At 37.2% G+C, this 26,417-nt stretch overlaps 3 protein-coding genes and 1 pseudogene across 7 annotated transcripts; 2 read left to right on the top strand and 2 right to left on the bottom strand.

The window, feature by feature from the left end:
- Positions 1 to 835: 835 nt before the first annotated feature.
- Positions 836 to 2,853, bottom strand: LOC147555479 (F-box/kelch-repeat protein At3g06240-like). Its single transcript, XM_086663089.1, has one exon. The coding sequence runs from the start codon at positions 2,561 to 2,563 to the stop codon at positions 1,049 to 1,051; it is 1,515 nt and encodes a 504-aa protein (XP_086519215.1). The 5' UTR covers positions 2,564 to 2,853; the 3' UTR covers positions 836 to 1,048.
- Positions 2,854 to 4,969: 2,116 nt separating this feature from the next.
- Positions 4,970 to 8,967, bottom strand: LOC147555478 (uncharacterized). Of its 4 annotated transcripts, none has more exons than XM_086663088.1 (3): positions 8,727 to 8,845; positions 6,320 to 8,424; positions 4,970 to 5,206 (listed from the first exon to the last, which is right to left on the bottom strand). In XM_086663088.1, the coding sequence occupies exon 2, from the start codon at positions 8,366 to 8,368 to the stop codon at positions 6,347 to 6,349; it is 2,022 nt and encodes a 673-aa protein (XP_086519214.1). In that variant the 5' UTR covers positions 8,369 to 8,424; positions 8,727 to 8,845; the 3' UTR covers positions 4,970 to 5,206; positions 6,320 to 6,346. The 4 variants fall into 4 exon arrangements, with proteins under 4 accessions (XP_086519214.1, XP_086519212.1, XP_086519213.1 ...); XM_086663086.1 differs by lacking the exon at positions 4,970 to 5,206 and adding an exon at positions 5,260 to 5,770 and having other exon boundaries at positions 8,727 to 8,878; XM_086663087.1 differs by lacking the exon at positions 4,970 to 5,206 and adding an exon at positions 5,260 to 5,725.
- Positions 8,968 to 17,035: 8,068 nt separating this feature from the next.
- On the top strand, positions 17,036 to 17,473 carry LOC147555477 (uncharacterized). The gene has a single exon (XM_086658492.1). The coding sequence runs from the start codon at positions 17,036 to 17,038 to the stop codon at positions 17,471 to 17,473; it is 438 nt and encodes a 145-aa protein (XP_086514618.1).
- A 153-nt stretch (positions 17,474 to 17,626) lies between these two features.
- LOC147555476 (lysine--tRNA ligase, chloroplastic/mitochondrial-like) lies at positions 17,627 to 25,033 on the top strand (annotated as a pseudogene). The gene is made up of 14 exons (XR_015234879.1): positions 17,627 to 17,975; positions 18,517 to 18,735; positions 19,268 to 19,379; positions 19,656 to 19,764; positions 20,026 to 20,083; positions 20,928 to 20,996; positions 21,602 to 21,709; positions 21,935 to 22,027; positions 22,125 to 22,229; positions 22,455 to 22,655; positions 23,012 to 23,106; positions 23,532 to 23,622; positions 24,062 to 24,256; positions 24,684 to 25,033. The product of XR_015234879.1 is annotated as a lysine--tRNA ligase, chloroplastic/mitochondrial-like (transcript).
- Positions 25,034 to 26,417: the final 1,384 nt, after the last annotated feature.

The following is a 26,417-nucleotide window of genomic DNA, read 5'->3' as shown; positions in this document are numbered from 1 at the left end:
TTAAAGACATTAAAGACATTAAAGAGACACTAGATGACATTAAAGACATTAAAGACACTTAACCATCCTAATACTTAGAAACTAGTAGAATCTCCACAAAGACATGTGGATCAGGCCCGCATTATTCAAGGTTCTAAGTGGGCCATTCATGCAAGACACGCCAAATCAGAATTTGGGTCTGGCAATCCTTCATTTGACGTCTCCCATATGCCTTACACAGTTGCTGCCATTCATCTCTATCACGGACCCTTGGATCTGATGATTCCTCTTAGTGGACCACGAACCATATGGATCAAGTAAGCGCATAACCTTATGGATCATGGATCTTTGTGTGTTAACGGCAGAGGGAACGCTTAGTAAAGCAAGTAAAACAGCATAATGAGAAGAAAGAAGAAAGTAAAGAACATAATGAGAAATGATGATGAGTTCTACGAAGTGACTAGAGGAAGATTTTCTAACAGCCTCGGAGTATGGAATGCCACCACCCAAATAAAATGGCTTGGATTAGGCCAACAGATTGGGTAGTCGAAGGGAACTTGGACTGGACCTAATCCATGTTGGCCTTGAAAATAACGGATTAGACAGTCTGAATATCCTTAGACTATCCCAATCCGTGGGGCGCAATGGGCGCGAAGAGAGAGACTCAAAAGTAGAAAAGAAGGGGAACCTAACTTTCACTTGCTAGACTATTTTTTCCTTTTTGTATCTTGTCTCTTAAAGTCTTGGTCTTCCAGATTGATAGTGTTGATTGTTCTACCAAAGGAAATGAACTAAGTAACATTCAAGTTTGGTTTAATGTTGGTAGTAACTTAAGACAGGGGATGGGTCTAAGTTATACATCTGAAAAGTTTCGTCGTTCATATTCATCAACCCTCAAGCACAAAGCAGTAACTAGAGATCATAGTGACAAATAAAATACCAATCCTTGACATGTACTACTCAAATTTTCTCCTTTAATAAACTTAACCAAGTACTAACATAACCATAGGTAGATGTCTAAACTAAAAAGAAGGCAACTTACTTTTCGAGAGAGAGTGAAGCTAATCCATTAGCTGCTAGGAGAGAGAGCATTGTGATTGTTAAGGGGCAAAAGATTCTCTGAGAAGGTAGTAAAATAACTTTCAGAAAGGATTTGTGGAATTGAGGAGGGAATTGATCCATTAACGTCAAACTCTGTCCAAGTACCCGTCTTCCAATTGTAACAATAAAAAAACACACACTTCTTCTTTTCTTTACCAAAGTTCCCTCCATCAGAGTGGGTTAATATAATCTTGTCATCTGATCCAACGAAAGTATGAAAGTAAACCCAATGATCCGCACCCAAATTCCAAGGCAATGTGATACTACTACTCATTTGGCTCCATCTTCCGTTGTTGCGTGAAGAGTGGCTACTACTACTATCAGTAGACGCCTCTTTGTAATCATCTTCATATATATACATGTTGAACACACAATCTTTGATTCTTATTAACATGGCTAAACACCCATCCACTTCTAATAATTGAACATGTTGATAATTATTACTATAATAATAATGGATATCGGAAGCTGCTGGGCAGTTATCTAGACACTGATCAAGGATGAAATCAGGGAGTGTGATTGCTCTGAACTTCTCGCTTCCTACATCAAATGCCACTAAGCATATAGGACGACAATTATTTCCAAACTTTCCAAGCCTAAGACCAAAAGTGGTCCAATAAATAACACCATTCACATAAACAGAATCACCCGATAAGTCACAAGGTGGAAGCTCGTTGATCCTTCTCCAAGACGTATTATTATTACCTTGGCACCCTCTAAAGGTCAAAACCTCACAAATAGTAAGCATGAGATCTGGACATGCAACTGAAGAGGTCAGGTCCCACACACAGAGCACTTTGTATTCACTAGTGGCAGGATCAAAACCAAATTCGTAATTGGGCTCGAAATATGAGTAAGGCATCCTATAGTTAGACATGCCATTGACAGTTTTTCTTTCGCCTAACAATGATGATTCAAACCATGGGGACATTTCTCCGGTACTTAAATTGTATATACGAACAGCAAAATTGTATCTGGAGTCAATGAGACAGATTAAACCATTTACAGATTTCGTAATTTTATTATAAAATTCATAGTCAATCTCCCTTACGGTGTCAACCACAACTTTTGTGCGGCTTTTGTCTTCAAACAACAAGTCGGCTGTAACATGGTATTCCTTGTCAGGCCAACTTTCTTCACAACAATAAAAATTGTCTTCAGGCCAGTAAGGTGTATCATCATCATCGTATTCCTCCTGGTGAGGGCAAGGGTCTATGTCATAACTTAATTCTGCATAGCTGCTTGTCTCACTTGGAATTGGTCCAGGAACAACAATCAATAGACGGGTGGGAGAGCGTGTTTTAGAAAGGGTAAAGTGTGAATGGATAAAGTGTTTATCATGCTGAATTGTGGAACACCACTGCTTAGAAACACTCTTGAAACGGATAAGGGATTTGACAGGGAGTCTGGTTAGTATCTCACTTACTAGTAACGAATCAATAACACTAGTTTGGAGTTGGATTGCTCTTAAATCATCCACCATTATCAGATGATGATGATGGTGATAAAGGTGTTGTTGGGGGGATATTGCTTCTAAGAAAAACACTGTTAAAGAATTTCACCAGAGTATGATTTGTTGGTATCTCACTTACTAACAAATCATCATTGTTATTATAAACAAGATTAGAAGTTTCTTATGAAAGATTACAAATCATACTCTTTTGCCTTTGCGCGCGGGAGGAGGAGGAGGAGGAGGAGCGAGCGAGACCGAGAGCGAGAGAGAGAGCGAGAGAGGGAGGCGCTCTGTTTATTCTTCTACAGAATGAAGGGAAGTTTGATAGAGAGGGGCGTTTTTGTTAAAAGGGCCTACCTAGTACTCACCCTCATTTTTTGGGTTTTTCCTTATAAGCACTCCTTCTAAATGTTATCCAAAATATCAAAAAACCGCTTTCATCATCGGAAAACCGTTTTCATCACCGGAAAACCGTCTTCATCGCCGGAAAACCATCTTCATCGCCGGAAAACCGCTGTCATTCCCGGAGAACCGCCACCACAGAAAAACCGCCTCCATTGCAAGCACCCACTGTCCCGACGAAGAGGCCATCATGTGTCATCCACAAAATCACCATCTTCTCATACCACTAACCATTCCCCACCAACACCATGAAACCCTCCACCACCACCATTAATCACAATCCCATGCTTCACCACCACACCACCACCAACACCACCACACCACCATCACCCGACACCCCTCATAGCCCTCGCCACCACCACTAAACCTACTCGAAAACTAGTAGATCTAGTCCTAAATCAGTCGCACCACCACCGCACCACCACCTCACCATCCCCACCATCAAAACCATCACCATTACTAGACTCCACCACAGAAACCACACTACCACCACCACATCCCAACACAAAACACCACCAAATCATATCATATATCGCACCACCACCATCCCATCACGAACCGGTTTTACTGTATAAGAAAGAGAGAGAGGAGAGAAAGAGGAAGAGAGAAGCAATAAAGAACCATAAAGGGTTCCCGCGAAGGGATGACCCTTCGCCGGAGGAATCAAACTAGATTTGGGAGACGGTTTTTCAGGAAGATAGAGAAAGAGAGGAGAGAATGATATTGATGGAGTTTGCATTGGTTTAAAAGTGGACTTCCTCTACAGAAGAAAAAGTCTTGGTCGTAAACTATGAGTTATTCCGACCATTTGATGCAAAATAATGTGAGTCGTCGGCGCTAGAACTAACAGTAATGAAAAATTGACAGTAACATCCGTTAGTATCCGTTAATTAATAATAATAATAATATGAACAAGGATTATAAGTAGATACCACTTCGTGATGATTGACTATCTTTTCCATTTTCGAATTACATTGTTGTCAGTGTCACTTGTTAGAATGTTAATTGGAGAGATGCTCTTTACTGAGAACACTTTGAGTGGTTAGTAGATGTCCATAGTTTGTATAGCTCGTAGGGGACCGATGATAGTTACTTGATATCATGACTTTTGTGATCTTTAAATTTGGTGGTTTATCAGTTTAGCATCTTAAACTTAACGGGTTTTCTAGGTAGAAGAACTAAGGGGTAAAGGTCATGAGCCCTATGCCTATAAGTGGGATAGGACCCATACGGCCAATCAGCTCCAAGAAATATACAAGGATCTGGGAAATGGTGAGCTGGAAGAATTGTTGCACGAAGAGCATTCGGAAAGCTTGCTTTTTTGACACTAAGAGATGATTCTGGGACAAATCAGATGTGTTTGTTTCTCAAACTTGCGTCTTTGCTAATCTTTTGAGTTTGTAAGAGGTTCTTATACTAAACCCACATCTTGTTTCTCTCCGAAGATATTCTATTTGTGTCATGTTTGTGTTTTTCTCAGTATTGCCTGTATTATTATACTCCCTTGAGCCTCAAATTCTGTTTCTAGCAAAAACTAAAATGATAATTTGAAACTTCATACTGCAAATTTTAACGTGATATTCAAAATTTATAGAAATTGCTAATCTTTCTAGAACCCGTAAACAATGATCTAGCTCATTATAACCATTTTTTTACTTGTAATGTCCAAGTCCCTGTTGTAATTCTTGTTAACATCAGAATGTGTCTGCTTCAGTAGGATAATATTATGAGGATCTTGATGCTTTAGGGTTCTTTATTCTTTTTGTTGTGGGCTTATGCTGATTTTACAATTCCTGGTTATAGCTTTACTGTGAGAAGGAAAGGCTTCTTGAAGAGCAATTTGATCAATCAAAGACAGCTTGTGGATATTAGTGATATTTTAGGTGCAAATGGTTCAATTAAGAGGACTGAGAAAGGCGATAGCTAACCATCTTTAGTTCTGTTAGCCATTTATTCCTGTCAAAGAATCAACTGGAATCGACTTCAGTGAGTTTGGGAATGTCGTATTTATACTTCGAAACTCATCAGGCTATATCTGCTAAATCTCCTCTTTTATTGATTCATAGTTTTGTCATTCGACATTGACAACTTTTCTGTTTGAGATTCAATACCTCGTCTAAAGGATAAATGTACTTATTTACTCACATTTTTCAATGTGCCTGAACTCTTCTCAGCTTTAGTTCTTGTGAGAATGCGGGTCTTTGAGACTGTTGTAGAACCGACCCTTCTGCAACCGACCTCTAGCTAAACCAGACAGATGGTAAATATGGTCTACACAAAGATTTAACTTTCAAGTTAATTCTTTCATCTAAATTTTCATTAGATAAATAAAGTAAGCATTTCTTATAGCAATTTCAAGAACGGATTCCTTTGATGTTCAAAAGACAACAGGTATAGCTATACCGGAACAATGAAATAGACATACTGGGAACGAAGTTAGTACACCAAAGGTGACCTATTCCAGTCCGTTATCTTAGTTCTTTGTTACACACATGAACATGGTAGATGGGGCTGTGGTGAGATCTATGATAAACTTCTTGTGTGCAGTCTTACATAAGAAAGTACTACAAGTTTCCATATTCATGAGCAATTTAATTGTTCAAATTTGTATAAACCTAGATAAGTACCAACCCAGGATCCCTTCTTCAAACAATAACTGTTCTTGGTGATACATGATCCTGAATGAGTTATTATGCTTTCTAGCAAGCCACTATGGTGAAATCGGTAGACACGCTGCTCTTAAGAAGCAGTGCTAGAGCATCTGGGTTCGAGTCCGAGTGGCGGCATCTTCTAAAAGAGATACGATTGGATTATGATAGTTTATCGTATGAGAAGCTGTGAAATAACAGCCAAGATGGACATAAGAAATACAAAAGAATATTGTTATTCTGCAAGCTCAAAATCTGAAAAGAGAGATAAATTTATGTTCATATAAATTCAGTCTATACCGCAAAAGCAAGAGTTGGTAACATACGGAACTATGTATAAACTATATCAGACTTTTCATCTCCATTACCCATTTCAATTTTAATATCCAGAGCCGTAGCATTAAAGGTGTGGGAACATAAGAAATAAGCAGAGCTGAAAAATAAAGATCTTCTCGAATCCATAGAAACAGAAGGAGAGAGAGCTTCTTGTAGACATACATACATATATTAATGTTGGTAGTAACTTAAGACAGGGGATGGGTCTGAGTTATACATCTGAAAAGTTTCGCCGTTCATATTCATCAACCCTCAAGCACAAAGCAGTAACTAGAGATCATAGTGACAAATAAAATACCAATCCTTGACATCTACTACTCAAATTTTCTCCTTAATTAAACTTAACCAAGTACTTATATAACCATAGGTAGATGTATAAACTAAAAAGAAAGCAACTTACTTTTCGAGAGAGAGTGAAGCTAATCCATTAGCTGCTAGGAGAGAGAGCATTGTGATTGTTAAGGGGCAAAAGGTTCTCTGAGAAAGTAGTAAAATAACTTTCAGAAAGGATTTGTGGAATTGAGGAGGGAATTGATCCATTAACGTCAAACTCTGTCCAAGTACCCGTCTTCCAATTGTAACAATAAAAAAACATACACTTCTTCTTTTCATTACCAAAGTTCCCTCCATCAGAGTGGGTTAATATAATCTTGTCATCTGATCCAACGAAAGTATGAAAGTAAACCCAATGACCCGCACCCAAATTCCAAGGCAACGTGATACTACTACTCATTTGGCTCCATCTTCCGTTGTTGCGTGAAGAATGGCTACTACTACTATCAGTAGACGCCTCTTTGTAATCATCTTCATATATATACATGTTGAACACACAATCTTTGATTCTTATTAACATGGCTAAACACCCATCCACTTCTAATAATTGAACATGTTGATAATTATTACTATAATAATAATGGATAGCGGAAGCTGCTGGGCAGTTATCTAGACACTGATCAAGGATGAAATCAGGGAGTGTGATTGCTCTGAACTTCTCGCTTCCTACATCAAATGCCACTAAGCATATAGGACGACAATTATTTCCAAACTTTCCAAACCTAAGACCAAAAGTGGTCCAATAAATAACACCATTCACATAAACAGAATCACCCGATAAGTCACAAGGTGGAAGCTCGTTGATCCTTCTCCAAGACGTATTATTATTACCTTGGCACCCTCTAAAGGTCAAAACCTCACAAATAGTAAGCATGAGATCTGCACATGCATCTGAAGAGGTCAGGTCCCACACACAGAGCACTTTGTATTCACTAGTGGCAGGATCAAAACCAAATTCGTAATTGGGCTCGAAATATGAGTAAGGCATCCTATAGTTAGACATGCCATTGACAATTTTTCTTTCGCCTAACAATGATGATTCAAACCATGGGGACATTTCTCCGGTACTTAAATTGTATATACGAACAGCAAAATTGTATCTGGAGTCAATGAGACAGATTAAACCATTTACAGATTTCGTAATTTTATTATAAAATTCATAGTCAATCTCCCTTACGGTGTCAACCACAACTTTTGTGCGGCTTTTGTCTTCAAACAACAAGTCGGCTGTAACATGGTATTCCTTGTCAGGCCAACTTTCTTCACAACAATAAAAATTGTCTTCAGGCCAGTAAGGTGTATCATCATCGTATTCCTCCTGGTGAGGGCAAGGGTCTATGTCATAACTTAATTCTGCATAGCTGCTTGTCTCACTTGGAATTGGTCCAGGAACAACAATCAATAGACGGGTGGGAGAGCGTGTTTTAGAAAGGGTAAAGTGTGAATGGATAAAGTGTTTATCATGCTGAATTGTGGAACACCACTGCTTAGAAACACTCTTGAAACGGAAAAGGGATTTGACTGGGAGTCTGGTTAGTATCTCACTTACTAGTAACGAATCAATAACACTAGTTTGGAGTTGGATTGCTCTGAACTTGTCACTTCCTACACCTGGAAGAATACTATTAATACCAATCCACCTAAAATCATTCACATAAACGGAATTATTATCCATTATCAGCTGATACGGAAGCACGAGTTCATTGATCGTTCTCCGTCTTTTATTACCTTTGCACCCTCTAAAGGTCAAAACCTCAAAAGTACAATACATGATTGTACCAGTATCATCATCATCATGTTTCTTGATGTTCAAACGGCAGACCAATTTGTCTTCATTAGTGGTGGTGGGTAGATGATCAAAACCTAGTTGATAGTTAGTACAATACTTAGGCGGCCAACTTATGGCTTTGTTTTTTGATAAGGATGATGATGATAAAGGTGTTGTTGGGGGGATATTGCTTCTAAGAAAAACACTGTTAAAGAATTTCACCAGGAGATTTGTTGGTATCTCACATACCAAATCATCATTGCTATTACAAATCAGGTAAGAAGGATCATGTACCAGTCTGATAAACCTTCCAACCTCCTTGTTGAGATTTAATTCAGCAACTTTCATCCCGCTGAATGATGATGATTCCCAGTAGTAGCAGCTTTAGTACTAGTAGTATCCGGCTGAGAAAAAAACAGGTAAGAAATCATTAAAATTTCATGATTTTAATCAAGACAAACTTTAATTAACAGAAAGATTAGAAATTTCTTATGAAAGTTGTACTAATCAAATTAAATATAAATCATGGGGAAATTGTAGAAAGACATACTCTTTCATAAGAAATTTCATGATTTTAACCAAGACAAACTTTAAACATCAACGATCTCATCACGACTTAATTAACAAAAAGATTAGAAATTTCTTATGAAAGTTGTACTAATCAAATAAAATATAAATCATTGGGAAATTGTGTAGGAAGACATACCCTTTTGCCTTAGCGAGCCGGACAGAGAGAGAGAGAGAGAGAGAGAGAGAGAGAGAGAGAGAATGGCGTTCTGCTTGTTCTTCGATAAAATGAATGTGAAGGAAGACAAGGGGTAGCGTTTGCCCTACCACCCACTGGATGAGATTTGTACTAGGGTTATTCCATATTCGCCCCTATATTATGACCGACTCACCAAAACTAACCCCGTGTGCTGCAACCCCGGTCTTGCCCCTAACATTTTTCACTTAGGATCTTTAGTGGGGGTCTTTTGTTTGAGTCGGTTCCAAGTCAATTTTTGTCCCTTCATGAGGCACTTTATATTCGAAAGCTCTATGAACTTTACTTATATAACTCTCATGAAGTTGAGGAGAGAAATAACAATTATCATCCTTGTATCATTGTGATGTTTATCACTTATTAATGGATATGCTTCCCTTGGATTCAAAAAAAAAAAAAACATCTTTCAGACAAACCGTAGAATTTAGTAACCCAACCCAATAACTCTTTTGCCTGTGTCTCAGAAGAAATGAATTACAACCTATTTAACCTTTAGTACTATAAAAGCTAAGGGTGCTTCTAAAGGCACCGGACCAACTATAAGCGGGTGGTCATCTCATTGACTCGGGTCAATGACTATTGATCCAAGATCTATGTAAGCACCTGATCAACTAACATGGGTGAAATTCACCTCCATTTTCTTATATCTTCTCCCCTTCCAATTTCTAGGGTTTTCTACCATTTGCGTCAATCGGCTCTATTTCTCGATTATCTCTCAGTTCTTTGATTCAGAGCTCACTACAGCGCATCTGACCTAGAATTTGAAGGTTTTGATTTCTTAAAAAAGATTAGTTTGAGAGCTCCAATCAAATAAACTAGGTTTGATTTTTAAAGTCTAAATTCGATCGAACCAAATCGGAAGTCGAAGGATACTTCAACATGGTCTCACCAAACTTATGTTTTACGTCTTTTTTAAGATTTACAGTGAATTCGACAGACTTGTCTCGATGTCCCTGCAGAAATTCGACTTGGTTCCACCGAATTGATCTCGTAGTTTAATTTAGTGGAGTTCAAATCTATTAGATCGTGTCGAACTTTGTTAACGGAATTCAACACGAGCCAACCGAATACACTCCAGTAAACTTTTTTACTTATTGGTGTTAAATTCAGTGACTATGTCAAAATGGATACGATATTTTGGCTCGAAGTCACTAAATTGAACTCTAGTAATTAAGAGAGGCTACTAGAGTAGATTTGGATGGGTTGGTGTGGAATTATGTTAAGTTCGGTTTGGTCAACCTGGAAGTTAAACGCCAATTTTGTTGAACCAGACCGAATTTTCCGTCGTGCTCCACAATTTTTTTCTTCATAAAACCAAAAAATCATTCATCAAGCGTGTAGTAATGTGTTTGGGAATGTTTGTATACTTCTTTGGAGACTGAATCATGTTCATAAATTGAAGTTTTTGAAATTTTTTTTTTGGCAGTTCCCAATATTTTTAGATCTTTCTTCATCCAAGATTGTTTGCAACAAAGAAGATACTTCTTGGCGTCACAGTTCGGGGACAACAACAACAAAATGACATGGTGTTCAATTCAGTGTCTAAGTTGTTTTTAAAATTTGTCAGTGAGGGGTGCTAAGAGATTTGAGCTTTGGAGAGATTTAGGGTTAAGAGGGAAAACTAACAAATACGGGTGATAGAACCCTCAAAATAGATTTTTTATACTCATTGAAAAAGAGACCCCGATAACCAAATAATTTTTGTGTTTAGGGTCCAAAAATCAACACCTAATCCCACATTTAATCCTCTCTAGATAAAGACCTATCTATCAAGTCGGTCGAGCTTCCTACTTGCTCTCTCTATCTAGAATTACGAACCTATAAATGGTTTAATCTGTCTCATTGACTCCGAAAGTGATTATGTTGTTCGTATATAGTACAATTTAAGTACCGGAGAAATATCACTGTGGTTTGAATCATCAATGTTAGATGAAAAGAAAATTGCTAATGGCGTACATAGTTGTAGGCTGAATAACTCAGATGTAGAGTCCAAATACGAATTTGGTTTTGATCCCACCGCTAATGATGCCCTTGTCACTTGAAGATCCCAGGTTTACTATTTGTGAGGTTTTGACTCTTTTTATTTATTTTTTTGACAAGAAAGAAGTCTATAAAACTCAAATCAAAGTTACAGAGTAACCCCCCAAAAAATAAAAAAGACAAAACCGGACTAAACTTATAACTTAGTTAACAACGACATCAAAGCATAATTATAAGAACTTGGTGGGGTAAAAGCGGAGGATCGATGAAGTTCCACCCTGTGAACTATCGGGTAACTCTGTTTATGAAAATGGTGTTATTTACTGGGGGACTAGTGTTCTTATGTGTCTTTATTGGGGACGTACTAATCTTCCATTATGCTTACTGGCATTCGATGTAGGAAGCGAGAAGTTTAGAGCAATTACACTCCATGATTTCATCCTTGGTCAGTGTCTAGATAAATGCATAGCACCTTCTGACGTCCATCAATATTATAGAAGAACCGAGGAACATGTTCAATTATTATAAGGGGATGGGCATTTAGCCATGTTAGTAAGAATCAAAGAATGTGCGTGGAACATGTATATATATGAAGATGATTACAAGGAGACGTATATTGATAGTATTAGCATTTCTTCACGCAACAACAGAAGATGGAGCGATATATTTCCTTATGAACATATTTTTCTATAAAATAATTTTAAAAAAATATTATTTTCCTAAAATATTTTTTGAGAAAAGTTGTACGACAAAAAATGGAAAGACGGTTACGAAAAAAAAGTTTATGAAGAAAACTGAGGATTTTCAAAGAAAACAATATTTTTTTCGAAGAAAATAATATCTGAAAAAATAAAAACAGTTTTGAGAACACGAATTTCGAGAAAAGAGTTTTTGTTAAAGAAGCATTTAAAAACCTCAAATAATAATAAATCCTAAGATTCTTATTAGTACCAAACAAGAAAAATTACTTGACTCATGAATCCGTGGAATCATAAATCCCAAAGACTCGTGAATTCATGAATCAGATTCACGATTCCGTCGTCCACTTGGACTCGCAAGAATTGCTTATTTAGGTTCATTTGAGTCTAAAAATTAGGGTTTAGACGAGTCCAGCCCACATACATTTTATTCAACCACAAAAAGCACTACATGGTTGCCCAAGGGGTAACATAAACTATGAAAACACTTTACTCGTAAAGAGAGGACGTAATAAACCACAACGGCGTTAGCCAAGAGGGATCTACACTCTAATATCCCTTTTGGCGCGGTAGATCCCTTTTGGCTAACGCCGTCGAGATAGAATGTGGCGAGACAATTTATTTATCGCGGGCGACTACATCATTGGTGACTTTTAATTTAAGAGTTTCAACCCCATCCCACTAGATGTTGATTTTACCATATCTCTTGGTGGAGGTTTGGTAAAAGGATCCGCTAGATTTTGATTTTATCTCATAAATGTAATTGAAATAATTTCATCTTGAATTAATTATTTTACACACTCATGTCGTAGACTAATAATGTCTAGACTTGCCACTATATACTCCACTATATGCACGTGCTTATATGGTTTGACTATCACAAAATATTGAAACAGGTGGAATTGATTTTTCTTTCGTAATACCTTCATGCGCCCCAAATGAGTCTACTTTGTCGAATGGTTGGTCATCTTGTTTCAAATTTGGGTGCACTACAAACAAGAAGAATAACTAAAGAAACTAATTGAATTTCACTCATTGTTAGTTAGCTTTCACATTCTATTATGATTCATTGATTATTTTTTTCATATATCCCTTAGCGAATGAGGTGGAAACAACGTTAATACGTTATACAATGGATGTTAAGAATGTTAGGCTCTGACTCATTAATACATCATTACCATGCTTATTTTTTATTAGTGGTAACATAAAGTTTAGCTTAAGTATATATCAAATGAAGGAGATGTAAATTACAACCAAGAATTGTATATTGGGATATATGATCGGGTATTTTGTGCCCAGGTTCTGGTGATATCTCGGATAGTTTATAACATCCATCTTGTGACGCCTAATGTTTAGCCATTATTAAAATTGTCATCTCTTCTAATATCTAAGTCCAAACTCGGTTTTGTTCATCTTAACGGCTCAAAGTGACCCACCCAAAATGTCTAGGTCTCGTAATTTACTAAGTACGAGCGTACACCTATAGCTCAAGCTCCTCACCCTCTCTCGAGTAATGTGGAACTATTACAATTGCCCACCTTTAGCTACGAGCCGTCTTCAGCTTTAATAATACGTGTGACACCAAGTCATATTAATTAGGGCAGCGCTTTGGGGAAATCAAAATAATTTTCGGGGTGTAAAGACTTTGTCAAAAACTAGTCAACTTCAGTTGACCAGTATATTTTCTAAATGTTAGGGGGAAAACAAATCTTTTGACCATTTCTTCTCCATTCCGTTGTCGGAATCCGGCTACCACTATCATTACCGAAATCCGGCCATCACCATCATCACCAAAATCCGGCCACCACCATCATCACCCAAATCCGACCACCACCATCTTCACTACAACGGATCAAATGGTGATTAAAATTCAAAAACCCAAACGAAAAATCAAATCTCAGTTATGGGTTTTCTTTTCTTTTCCTCCCCATACAAGAAAAATTTATGATTCTTCTTCAAACCCTTTAATGAAAATACTAATTCCTTCACTCTCACTGTTTCCTTCCCCTTTAATTAGGGTTAGGGTTTTCTTGTTTTCATTCAATCTGTGATCTATTGCCCCAATGGATTTTATCGGATTGGAAGCAATTGAAGGACTTAGATGGTCTTGGATTTCATGGCCAACTTCAAAATCAGAAGTTTCATCACTGGTAATTCCATTAAGTGTTCTTTATACTCCATTAATGAAATTCAATGATCTTCCTTTACTCTTTATGATCCATTATTCTGTAATCGATGTGGAGCTATTTTGAATTCTTATGCTCGTGTTGAATACCAATCTAGGTTATGGGTTTGCTCATTTTGTTCTCAAAAAAATCCATTTCCTAGGGCTTAGAATTGGGGAAAATAATATTCCTGCTGAACAAAGCAAGATCATCTTCTTTCTCCTGCTTGAACAAGTACACCGTGAAAGAGAGATTGATCTTAGACATTTCTAGGGTTAGCGTTTAATCCTCAATTGATTTAATATATTGTGTAATTCATATAGATTACCCAACTCCATAAAAAAAATAGGGTTTTTTAGGCCAAGACCCCCATTTATTTAGCTATATTAGGGAGACACCCCTAAAAACATTTTCGTTTAGGCGTTAACCCCCAAAGCTCATTTTCCGTTCAAATCGCCGTGAAGTAGTGGTCGTGCGAATCACATGCTCGCCTACTGACCAGAATACCCCCGTCCTGATTTTTAGTATATGACCCCCCATTTATTTAGCTATATTAGGACTACACCCCGACCAAATTACCACTTGGAGCTTCACAACCACCTATTTCTCAAGTATCTTCTTCTTCTCAACCATCAACTTCACAACCTATAGTATCTTCTTCTTCTTTTGGAATAAGTGATGCTTCCAATATTAAAATTTTCACTATAAAATAAAGATTTTTCTTCAGTTTGTGGATATGTTGAATCTAAGCAAATGGGTTGTGGTTTCAATTTGAAGTTCACCAATTTCTTGTTTTTGCTCTTCTTCATGGTCAACTTGGATTCTGTTTTTTGCTCTGAATCTTGGTTAGTTGTTGAACGACAATCTGAAAACCGATTAACATGGATGAATTTGTTCCTCGGTTTCTTTTTCTTTGATTGCTTCTCCTTCTTCTTCTTCTTTAATTTCTTCTACTTCTATTCTAGATTTCAATTATTCTCTAGCAAAATCTTCTAAGATTTCATCTTTTCTTCGAAACCCATGTCTAAGAAATGGATACCAACTCCTTAAAACATGACTAAAAGATTCAAAATCAGATTTTTGTGAGAAAAAATTATAAAACAAAGACTTTTGAAACCAATTACATCATTTTTGGGTACAACTACTACTAGTTGTTCTTCCATTCTTTGTTGGGTTCTGTTTGGTGGATATTATAACTTGAACTGGACCCATACAAGTAATTTTTGGTTACAACTACCTCGGACTAGTAAAGACACGATCCACCCTATCATCGGAGTACAAGTAACACCTCGGCCAGAGTCACTTGCTGATTGACTCTAGCTCGGGGAGAGTATGACCCAATCTATAGTCGAACCTCAGACTTATGAGACAAAGAACGTAACAAGGGCGAGCCAATCAGAGTCACTCGTAGATTGGATCTAGCTCTGGCCTCTGGCTAGGGTGCATGACCCATCCTATGGGCGAACCTCGGAGTTAGTGGTTCGACATGTAACTAGGGTGATTCAACCGATCGTGAGATGGAAAGGTATTGGCTCGGGATAAACTATTCAAATGGACAAAGTATTTTGGTTGGGGGGTGTAGTCCTAATATAGCTAAATAAATGGGGGTCATATACTAAAAATCAGGACGGGGGTATTTTGGTCAGAGATCGAGCATGTGATTCGCACGACCACTACTTCACGGCTATTTAAACGGAAAACGAACTTTGGAGGTTAACGCCTAAACGAAAATATTTTTAGGGGTGTGCCCCTAATATAGCTAAATAAATGGGGATCATTCTCTAAAAAACCCAAAAAAATATCTAATTTGATTATGTATCTTTAGGTTAATGAATCACAATGATGATGGTTGTGATAGCAGATGATGGTGGGAAATGGTGGTTGGAGTTGAAGATGATGAAGAAGAAAAAGAGGAACGAGCAATGTTTGATTTCCCCTTAAAATTTGTTTCCCCGGAAAATTTGAAAAATTTCACATATTTCCTTTAAAATTTCAAACCCCAAAAACTATTTTGCTTTCCCCAAAGCGCTAGCCCATTAATTATTGTTATTGTTGCCCCTTTAGACACCAAGACCTAAAGCTTGACATATGTGGGACCATTACAATGTCGATCATATGTTACTATCATCAGATTCGATAATCCACAAGAAACAAGCTTTCAATTCCCTCATCACTCAGATTAAGAATAAACTTGTCAAATGGCAAACTCATCTTCTCTCGCAAGCTGGCCGTTCGGTAGTCATCTCAACTATCGCAGCGGCTGTTCCCCGATACCAAATGCAGTGCTTTGCCCTTCCTAAAGGCATTAGTGACAGCATTGAGTCCATTTAGAGGACTTTTTGGTGGGGAAAATCCAAAACCTTTCACACCATAAACTGGTTGTAAACCTCGTAATCAGGGTGGACTAGGTCTGCGCCTTCCTCAGCTCGATAATCAAGCTTTCCTGCATAAGCTCAATTGGCGCATTGTTAAAAATCCGGAAGCTATTTGGGTTCAAGTTCTCAAAGGTAAATACTTTCATAACTCTCCCCAACCAACCCCGCCTAAGAATCATCATTCGTGGACTTGGAAATCTATTTCCAAATACCATCATAATCTTGACAACCTTATTTTTTGGAATATTAATAAAGGTGAGCATATCCATATTTGGTCTGACTATTGCATACCTAATCATCCACCTCCAATCACTAATGAAAGAGGATACACTATCGAGATGGTTTCTCAACTCATTACAAATGGTACATGGAACACTAATTTAATTAACATGTGTTTTAACAATGATATTTGCAGATCGATTCTTAGCATCAACCTTAATCCTAACGAAGATGATAATGCCATATGGACACTGACCAAGTCAGGTAATTTCTCTCTCAAATCCATGTATAACTTTCTTAGAAACCAAACTATCTATAATAATCATGCTCAGATGGACTGGTTCTTTATATGGAACATGAATACCATTCCTCGGATTAAATTATTCCTTTGGAAATGTTGCACCAATAGCCTACCAGTTAGAGCTAAGATTGGAAAATTCATTGGCGATAATTACTCATGTGTTAATTGCAATGAAGAGGAGACTCTTGATCATGTAATGCTGCATTGCTCCTTTGCTAAAGCAGTATGGTTCCATTTTAATATTAGAACGGACACGATCATTACTACCACCCAGTGGATCCAACATTGGAAATCGCTAGATGAGAATAATATCAACCTTTATGCAAAAATCTTATGGTTCCTGTGGAAAGCCAGATGCGAGAACTGTTTTACTACGAATAAACAAAACCCTTTACAGATTATAGAGAGGATTATGAACACCTCCACGACACCTCTCAAAACCGAATCCAGTACAATCAAGAAAGGTAAGGAAAAAACCATTACTCAAACATGGAGACCTCCATCGACACCATATATGAAGATTAATGTGGATGCTTCTTTTATAAATATTAAAGAACCGGCGGGAATTGGATACATCATCCGTGATGCAGAGGCTAATTACATAATAGCGGTAGCAGACACAGTTCGAGGACAACATGCGGAAGAATGCGAAAGCTTAGCAATATTATCCAGTCTTAAAGAGGCATTGCAACTCCAAATTCAGTATGTGCACATAGAGAGCGATAATCAAGCTATAATCTTAGCGCTTAATGGCAAGGGAGGAAATCTGCACTGGCAAACTCAGAGTATCATTCATCAGATTAACGACATCAAAGATAGCTTTACAGGCACTATATTTACGCATATATCTCGCAATTGTAACACTTATGCTGATGCATTAGCTAAATGGGGACGTACCCATGGCCAAAAGAGAATATGGCAAGACGTTCTTTCTTTATTTTCGGATTTCTAGTAAGTTGTAATAGTCTTTTTTTAATGCTAGTTTATTTCATAAAAAAAAAAGATTCCATAATCCACAAACCTCTTCCATGCGTTGGATATCGGGCTTTCTAACTTTTTATCCCACCCTAGGTCAAATACTACACAGTGTAGTGGAAGTGTAATAATAATAATGACGCCTTTTGGACGAAAACCCACTTATCTCTCCTTTGTCCTCAAATCTGTAGTCTCTTCTTTATCCTCAGAAACAAAAAGTATCAGAAATGGAAGCCTTAAGGGCGTGGAGATTATCTTCATACCCATTCAAACACTTCATCCAATTCACCTCCACAACCACCAAAATCACAACTACTAGGTCCACTCATTTCCGCCGCCGGTGCTGCTCTACCACCTCTTCTCCTTCCACCACTCTCGCCATCCCATCAACCACCAAGATTTCCGGCCGGAATAGTAACAGAAGGTCGTCTCCTTCCACCTCTGATAGAGATTCAATTCGTGCTATTCGTCTCAAAAAGGTACTCAAATATAGTAAAACACAATTGACTAAATTTGTTTTATTTAATTCATTGTTAACTACAAATTGAGAATATTTTTGAAACCATGACAACAATGCCCATAAAGTGTTTGATCCAGTTTTATGTCACCTTTATGTAAAACCTAATCCAGAGATCAAGATTTAAAAAAGGAAAACGAAAACCCATGATTCCAAATCATACAAAGCAACCATTTCATACAAAGCAACCATAGAGTTTTAAGGAACTCGAATAGGGTTTTCGAATTTCGATAACACTTCACTAAATTTGAGCAGACTATAGAGTTTTAAGGAACTTGAATTTAGATAACACTTTCTTCTTATGGCTATCTTTACTGTTTTCGAATTACACTTGTTAGAATGTTAATTGGGGAGATGCTCTTTACTGAGAACACTTTGAGTGGTTAGTAGATGTCCATATTTTGTATAGCTCGTAGGTTACCGATGATATCATGATTTTTGTGATCTTTAAATTTTGGGGTTTATTATTAGTTTAGCATCTAAAACTTAGTGGGTTTTTCTAGGCAGAAGAACTAAGGGGTAAAGGTCATGAGCCCTATGCGTATAAGTGGGATAGGACCCATACTGCCAATCAGCTTCAAGAAATATATAAGGATCTGGGAAATGGTGAAGAGTCTACTGATGATGCCAATTTGGTGTCAATAGCTGGAAGAATTGTTGCACGAAGAGCATTCGGAAAGCTTGCTTTTTTGACACTAAGAGATGATTCTGGAACAATTTAGGTGTGTTTATTTCTCAAACTTGGCTCTTTTCAGTTTCTCAGAGATGCTGAGACTAATCAAACGGTACTTTTTAGCTATGCCTTGTTTATCTCGGAAGATATTCTATTTGTGTCATGTTTATGTGTTTCTAATTCTATCTGTGTTTCTCAGCATTGCTTGTTTTATTATCCTCCTTTGAGCCCCAGTTTCTGTTTCTGGCAGAAACTCAAATGATGTTTTGAAACTTCAAAGTCTTTTTGAAAGATTAAATATGACACTATACTGCAAATTTTTACGTGACAGCCATATTGAAATTTCAAATCTTTCTAGAACCTGTAAACAATGATCTAGCTCATTTTAACCACGTTTCCACTTGTAATGTCCAGGTGCTTATTGCAATTCTTATTAACATTAGAATTTAGAATATCACTTTTCCAGTAGGATAATTTTATAGGGATCTTGAAGCGTTAGGGTGTCACTTATATAGCTGCAATGGTCCTTTTTTATTTTTGTTGTTGCGGGCTTTTTCTGATTTTACAATTCCTGGTTATAGCTTTACTGTGAGAAAGAAAGGCTTCTTGAAGAGCAATTTGATCAATTAAAGACACTTGTGGATATTGGTGATATTTTAGGTGCAAATGGCTCAATTAAGAGGACCGAAAAAGGTAAAATCTAACCCGTCTTCGGTTCTATTAGCAATTTACAATATATTTGGCATATATAAGCTTATAAGAAAATCCTAAAATATTTATCTTTAATCTTTATAATCTATTCTTTTCTTTGTGATAGTGAATATGAAAGTCAATTTTATGTCTTTCAGCTCTTGTTTAACATCTGAAATAGTGAAATTGAATACATTAACTATCATCATTTTCCTTTGCCGTTAACATGAGGTGAATGTGCTGTTTGGGTTAATTGCAAATTTATTTATTTTGGATCAGGAGAGCTATCTGTGTGCATCAATTCCTTTGCTGTTCTTACAAAATCACTTCTCCCATTACCCGATAAATTTCATGGTCTAACAGATATAGATAAGCGTTATCGCCAACGGTGAGTCACAACCCAAATACTGTTAGAACACATGGTTGTTTTTATTAGTCTTGCTTCTCCAAGCCATGCTGAAGAAATAGAGGGGAGGAAAACAAGGAGCAAAAAAAAAAAACAAGTACTTTGACAATTTTCTGAAACTTGATTTGTGCTTCCATGAATCTCTTTTCATTTTATAAGTACAAGAGTCTATGCTAACATTCTCTGAAGTATTGTCTCACTTTCTAAATCTAGCACATTATGACGCACTATGTTTATTCTTAGGTACGTAGATATGATCGCAAATCCTGAGGTAGCTGACATATTCCGTGCGAGAGCAAAGGTGAGAAGTAGTTAACCTTCCTTGACTTTCCTGGTGGATTTTGGCGAAATTAAATCGATTTATATATACTTTTGTGCTGCTTGTGGTGGAGTATATTCATATTATATTTATTACTATACAGTTTTAGAGTTCATAACTTCACCAATTAGCCTAAGTTTCTTACTAACTTTTCTCTTTTAACAAGTGAAGAACGTTTATATTTCCCATTCTAGCTGATAGTTTAGTTTGGATCAACTTTAATGAACTCATACAATTAAAAGGCACTGTTGGTGGAAGCCATCACCATACTACATTGTTAAGATATGTGTACACCATGGAAGAGGTGAAGAGCAAAGAAGAACTAGCTCACTGGCCACTTATTTTGCTGCATCTAAGTCAATGTCATCCACTGATAATAAAAAAGAACTACAAAATAAATGTATGCGAAAAAGGTGAAACTTATATGAAATAAAAAAAAAATATTAAATTAAGTGCTGATTGCAAAAACCTGTCGCAAAATCATCAGAGTTCCACTGATCCTCATGGTTTGGTTATGCGACTAGTTGATGCAATCAGTTAGATGGATAAGCACTCCTTAGACGTATCTAGTCGTCAGATCTCTGAATAGGGCAATGGAGTTCTTAGTTGTTCGTTGTTGTACTGATCTAAGTAATCCTTGTTACTTGATTCCTTTCTTATTTTGGTTATATGGACACTTAAAATATAGTTTTAGGTTCTTCACACTATAGGTGTACTAAGTACTATCAACTATCCTATAAATATACCGATTGCCAACTGGTGCCATTACACGATTCGCTGTTTTCTTCAGTTAACATTATGTGCTAATTCTAGTGTGATGACACAGATTGTTTCAGAGAGACGAAAGGCAGTTGAATCTTTTGGCTTTATCGAAGTGGAAACTCCAGTCCTACAGGTTACACTTTCTCTTATGCTTAATTCCTAGCATTACTATCTTATGTGATAAAATATCTATTGTTGTTGATTGTTCATTCCTGAAAGAGTATGGTAACTAGACCTTGTTACGATATTATAATATTAAAAGGATCTGTTATGGTTCATTTTAAGGTACCAGATCAATAGTGGTTTGATGGTTCATGCTTGCTCTTATATTGGCTACAAAAACTAAATGTCAGCAATTTCTGGGAGATATGCTCCATCTTGAATCAATATACTATTTAGATGTTTAGATGTTAAATTCCTAAAGAAGTGCAAATCAACTCCCAATTAGTTAGGATTTCAGGATCACTTTTTGGTTATTTGAAAATTTAGCCATGGCAATTTAAATGGTGCGATTGCACAAACCTTTGAGTTTATAACAATGATTTAGCTCGAAAACTCCACTTTTACGTGATTGATAATGTACCAGAGAAGTGGTTAGGTATAAAGATCGAGTAATTTTAATACCGTTTGAAACTTAAAGTACTAAAAGTTTCCTGAACTTGATATCCATTTGTTGCATCAAGAACCTTTTTGGAGGCCAAGGAGAGGAAATTGCTTACATTTTATTTTATCAACCAGGGAGCAGCTGGTGGAGCAGAGGCTAGACCCTTTATTACATATCATAATTCCCTAGGAAGGGATCTTTACTTGAGAATTGCAACCGAGCTCCACTTGAAGAGAATGATGGTGAGGATTCACATATTTTTCCTTGTATTCTTTAGCATGGAATTTTTACCAATCTGATATTTCTTCTGCAGTTACTTTTTGAACTTCTATTTAGTAAGAAACAAAGATTCTCGTGTATGTTTTCGTTTCTGTTGCTAACTAATTTGTGTTGGATTTTTAACCAATTCAAGTTTAATAATGTTTGGTAACTGAGCGTGTAATGAATAAAATACCACCTGCTTGTAGGTTGGAGGGTTTGAAAAAGTGTATGAAATCGGTCGAATTTTCAGAAATGAAGGCATTTCAACTCGTCATAATCCTGAATTTACCACAATTGAGGTATTTCCCTGTTTCTTTTACATCTTAACTATGACAGCTATAAGTTTCTCCTATTTTACATGATACAAAACTTTTGATAACAGTCATTAACTTTTAGATGTATGAAGCATATTCAGACTATCAGAGCATGATGAACATGGCAGAGGAAATTATTGTCCGATGTGCTCTTGCGGTTCAAGGGAAGCTTACTGTTCATTACCAGGTCAAATCCTTGACTAATTTCCTATCATGGAGTTGTTTTGAGTAGTAAACCCCAAAAATGAATCGACTCCTGACGAACTCTGTTTGCAGATTATGATTTTAGATCTCAAATTTTGTTGCCGAAGTTCTTTTCACATACCACTTCAAATGTTTTGGTTTGTTGAAATTGTTTGACAAGAGCTCCAATGCTCCATAGAAGCTGATGGGCACTCATATGTACTTGCAGAATGTCGAAATATGTCTAGAAAAACCTTGGAGAAGGGAAAGCATGCACAATCTTGTCAGAGAATCAACTGGAATCGACTTCAGTGAGTTTGGCAATGATGTCGAAGCTGCTAAAGTAGCTGCCATTAAAGCACTTGGGTTGGAAAGCAAGGATAAGTCTTCTATTGAAGCATGTCCATCGGTTGGCAACGTTCTTAATGAGGTTAACTATACTTTGAGCTTGAATTTGATAGTAACTTTTAATACTTTCTTACCGTTATGATTTCTTCTAGGATTTCCACTCTGGTGTTAATTTAGTGATCAGAGTAAAAGTTATCTATGAATGGATTAAAATATTTTCTTGAATTCAAAACTCATCAGGCTTTATTTGCTAAATCTCTTCTTGTGTTGATTCACAGTTTTTGTCATTGTTTCAACATTGACTACTTTGTTCAGTTTGATATTCAACACCTCATCTAAACGATAAATGTACTTATTTACTTGCATTTTTCCATGTGCCTGAGGTAGAATAGTTAGTTACCGGAACTCTTCTCAGCTTTAGTTCTTGTGATGATGCAGGTCTTTGAGACTGTTGTAGAACCAACTCTTCTGCAACCCACATTTGTTTTAGACTATCCAATTGAGATCTCACCTCTAGCTAAACCACACAGAAGGTAAATAAGGTCTCCACAAAGATTTATCTTTCGAGTTAATTATTTGATCTCAATTTTCATTAGATAAATAAAGTATTATTTATTATTAGCGATTTCAAGAATAGAGAACCCCTTGCTTCCTTACTGCTAAAAGTTTATCGAAATAAAGATGATTAAAGTTCAAATATGTGAGCTTTAGGTAGGAACGAGATCTAAAATAATTCCGGATTTTCTTTTTCGTTATTTTTTCTGTAAAGAATTTATCCCTAGCTTTGTTTGGTCTCCATTAAACTGAAAAAGGGCATAAAAAGGTCTAAGGAATTTAGTCATATAACGAAATGAGCTGCATTTGCGTATAAAATGTGATGAGTGCCCTTCTCTCTCATAATCCACATGGGGGTGCACTACAATTAAGGTTCTTTTTTTTTGTATCCTCTTTGTTTCAGGAAGCCAGGCTTGACTGAAAGATTTGAGTTATTTGTTTGTGGTCGTGAACTAGCCAATGCATTCTCGGAGTTGACCGACCCTATGGATCAGGTAAATCACGTAACCTTATGGATTTATGGATCTTTGCGGTCAGATACTTAAAAAAAATGTATGAAACAAAATAATGAAATTAGTACTCACAAAAGCTGGGTTTTCCTCTCCTTCGATATTAGTTCTTTGTTACCCGCATGAACATGGTAGATGGGCTTATGCTGCTCCATGATGATGAACCTCTTGTGTACAGTCTGACATAAGAAAGTTCTACAAGCTTCCCTATTTCATTATCAATTTGTTTTCTTCACCTAACTAATTGTTCAAATTTCTATTAACCTTGACGAGTTCCTACCCAAGTTCTCTTCTTTAAACAAAAAGGTTCTTGGTGATGCAGGATCCTTTTGTGGGTTATGGTAGTTGTTAATTGTTATACGTGACACCGAACTCCAAATCCCTTATTATGTTACTTATGGGCATGTTTATGTTTTAATGCCAGAGAGAACGCTTAGTAAAGCAAGTAAAACAGCATAATGAGAAGAAAGAAGCAAGTAAAGAACAATCCAATCCTGTAGAAGAAAAAGAAAAGAGAAATGATGATGACTTCTACGAAGTGACTCTAGACGAAGATTTTCTAACAGCCTTGGAGTATGGAATGCCACCAACTTCAGGAATGGTATGAAACTGTTAATTTGTGCTCTTTTATGTTTATTTGTTCATCGTTTCACACACGCGCACAGGCACACACACATGCACCCACATATATGTATTTATGTTGAAAGTGCTCTGAATATGGGTAGATATCGAACCCGGTTGGTGAGCCGAACCCCCCCCCCCCCCCCCCCCCCCCATTTTTCCCCAACCCATTTACTTATGTTTGCCCTAATCTTATAAAGGGTGGTTGTCAATGTAAAGGGTGTATCAGATAGTCGGTTTCAAGGAGAGGGTAAAGAGGTGGTTGAGTGCTGGGGTTCTATAGTTAGCTAACAAGTGCTAAAACCCTTGTAAAATCTCTGTAATCTCGTTCTTTCATATTGAAAATCATCACGCCATTATTCGTCGTGGAGTTGGTCTCACCAACCGAACCACGTAAATGTCTTATGAGAATCGTCGTGGAATAGGTCTCACCAACCGAACCCTGTAAACCCCTTGTGTTTGTTTGATGTTTACTTCCATTATTGTTTGTTTCTGGTTTGCTTATTATGAACGAAAGATATGCAGAAGAATTGGATCGCAAGTCACCATTGATCTTCTTCAAGTTCAGTTGATTATTTGGAGACAAGGATTTCATCATTTCCTGCACAGAGGGTTATATGATATTAGGTTTTCCCAGGGAGAGAGTTCTCCGTGTCGAATATCTCTGAACTCTCGTGCAATATTCTTCTCCCGTAGTACTTCTTTTCTTTTTTTCGAACAGAATAATGTTTTACACCCAAAGTTAATCTAAATAATCTTATTTTTCTTTTGGTAATGTGTTCGAGGATTTACTTGAGAAACTTTAATTTCCAAGATTATTCTGGTTTCCATGTGTTTTTAGGTTTTTCTCTTCCCAATTCTCTAAACAATTCCCATAGATCAATGGAGGACAGCAAGAACCTTAACCATCTTAATACATATATTGCGTCAAAGAAAAACGGACGAGGCGTGCGCCTCGACGCACGACTCGAGGCATACGTGTGATAGTCACATTTCGTGAAGTAGTTAACATGCCAGAGCATGCCAAGATCCAGGCGTACGCCTCGACGCACGACTGGAAGCATAAGTGTGATAGTCACATTTGGCGAAGTAGTTAACGTGCCAGAGCATGCCAAGATCCCAAAAACTCAGCTACGACATCCACCCTTGGCATGGCTTACCTGACACAACCTCTAAGAAATGAGAGTACTACAAAACGAGCAGTCCAACACTATAGCCAGAGTGAAGTCTTTCACTTTGCTTTGTTAAAACCCCTGATGAGCTTCCAAAATTATGTGGGCCAGCCTTTCACAATCCGTGGTGTGGCAGCCTAACTGGGTAGCGAGGGTAGAAGTCAAAACTGCTACGGCGCAGCTAGCTGTGGCTGGTTGGCAGCTCCCATTTACATATGGTCCGTGCAGTTCTGCTAGCGCCAACAAACGGGCCATGACGTGCTGTTTCCTGAGCAACGAAGTTTCAATGTAAAATAAATTCTGTGAAACCAAACTAAGAACAATTTACTGCCAAAAAAATTATTTTACTCAATATCAACCTTCAGCCATGTCACTGACACAGCAATTATCTAACACCGCAATGGGAAAGGAAAAAAAAGGTACATGAGAAAAAATATAAAAGAGCCGAGGCTGCCTCACTAGATGAACGCTAGATATGAGTAGTTCATCTCCAAAGTGGATCGACTTTTTGTCCTCCCCATTTTATCGCGACGAGTATTTAAAGTAATCACATTTGGGAAACCTTGCCATCAAGCATAAGGCTGTTCTTACAATTTTCTACTACATCGTCTGGTGGCTGAAATAGAAAGCCTAGTTGCAGAAAACAGAGCAGTGGGGGAAATTCTGGTGTGTCTAGTTTTTGTAATCTGGGTTGTCCCTGAGTCCAAGCTTAGAAAGAACAAGGCAGTAGGAATCCCAATCTGTTCTTCGAAGATATCTAAGCAATTTCTTCCTTCTCTGCACCATTGCTTGAAGACCCTTTCGGGAGTGCTTATCCTGCATAAACCATCAGTACAGTATTTTTTGTTACCAGTATTTTCTAGAGAAGACGAAATCAAAAAGAAGGATTCAACTAGTTTCAGCAATAACTCTCTCCAGTTGAAATCTAAATGTCAGCAATTTCTGGGAGATATGCTCCATCTTGAATCAATATACTATTTAGATGTT

The sequence above is a fragment of the Eschscholzia californica genome, unplaced genomic scaffold, assembly GCF_041429995.1.
Source record: "Eschscholzia californica isolate CP2 unplaced genomic scaffold, dmEscCali1.0.p SCAF_2, whole genome shotgun sequence".
Classification (NCBI taxonomy): domain Eukaryota; kingdom Viridiplantae; phylum Streptophyta; class Magnoliopsida; order Ranunculales; family Papaveraceae; genus Eschscholzia; species Eschscholzia californica.
The sequence above is the reverse complement of the archived record's forward strand: the minus strand, read 5'-3'. Positions and strand labels throughout refer to the sequence as shown.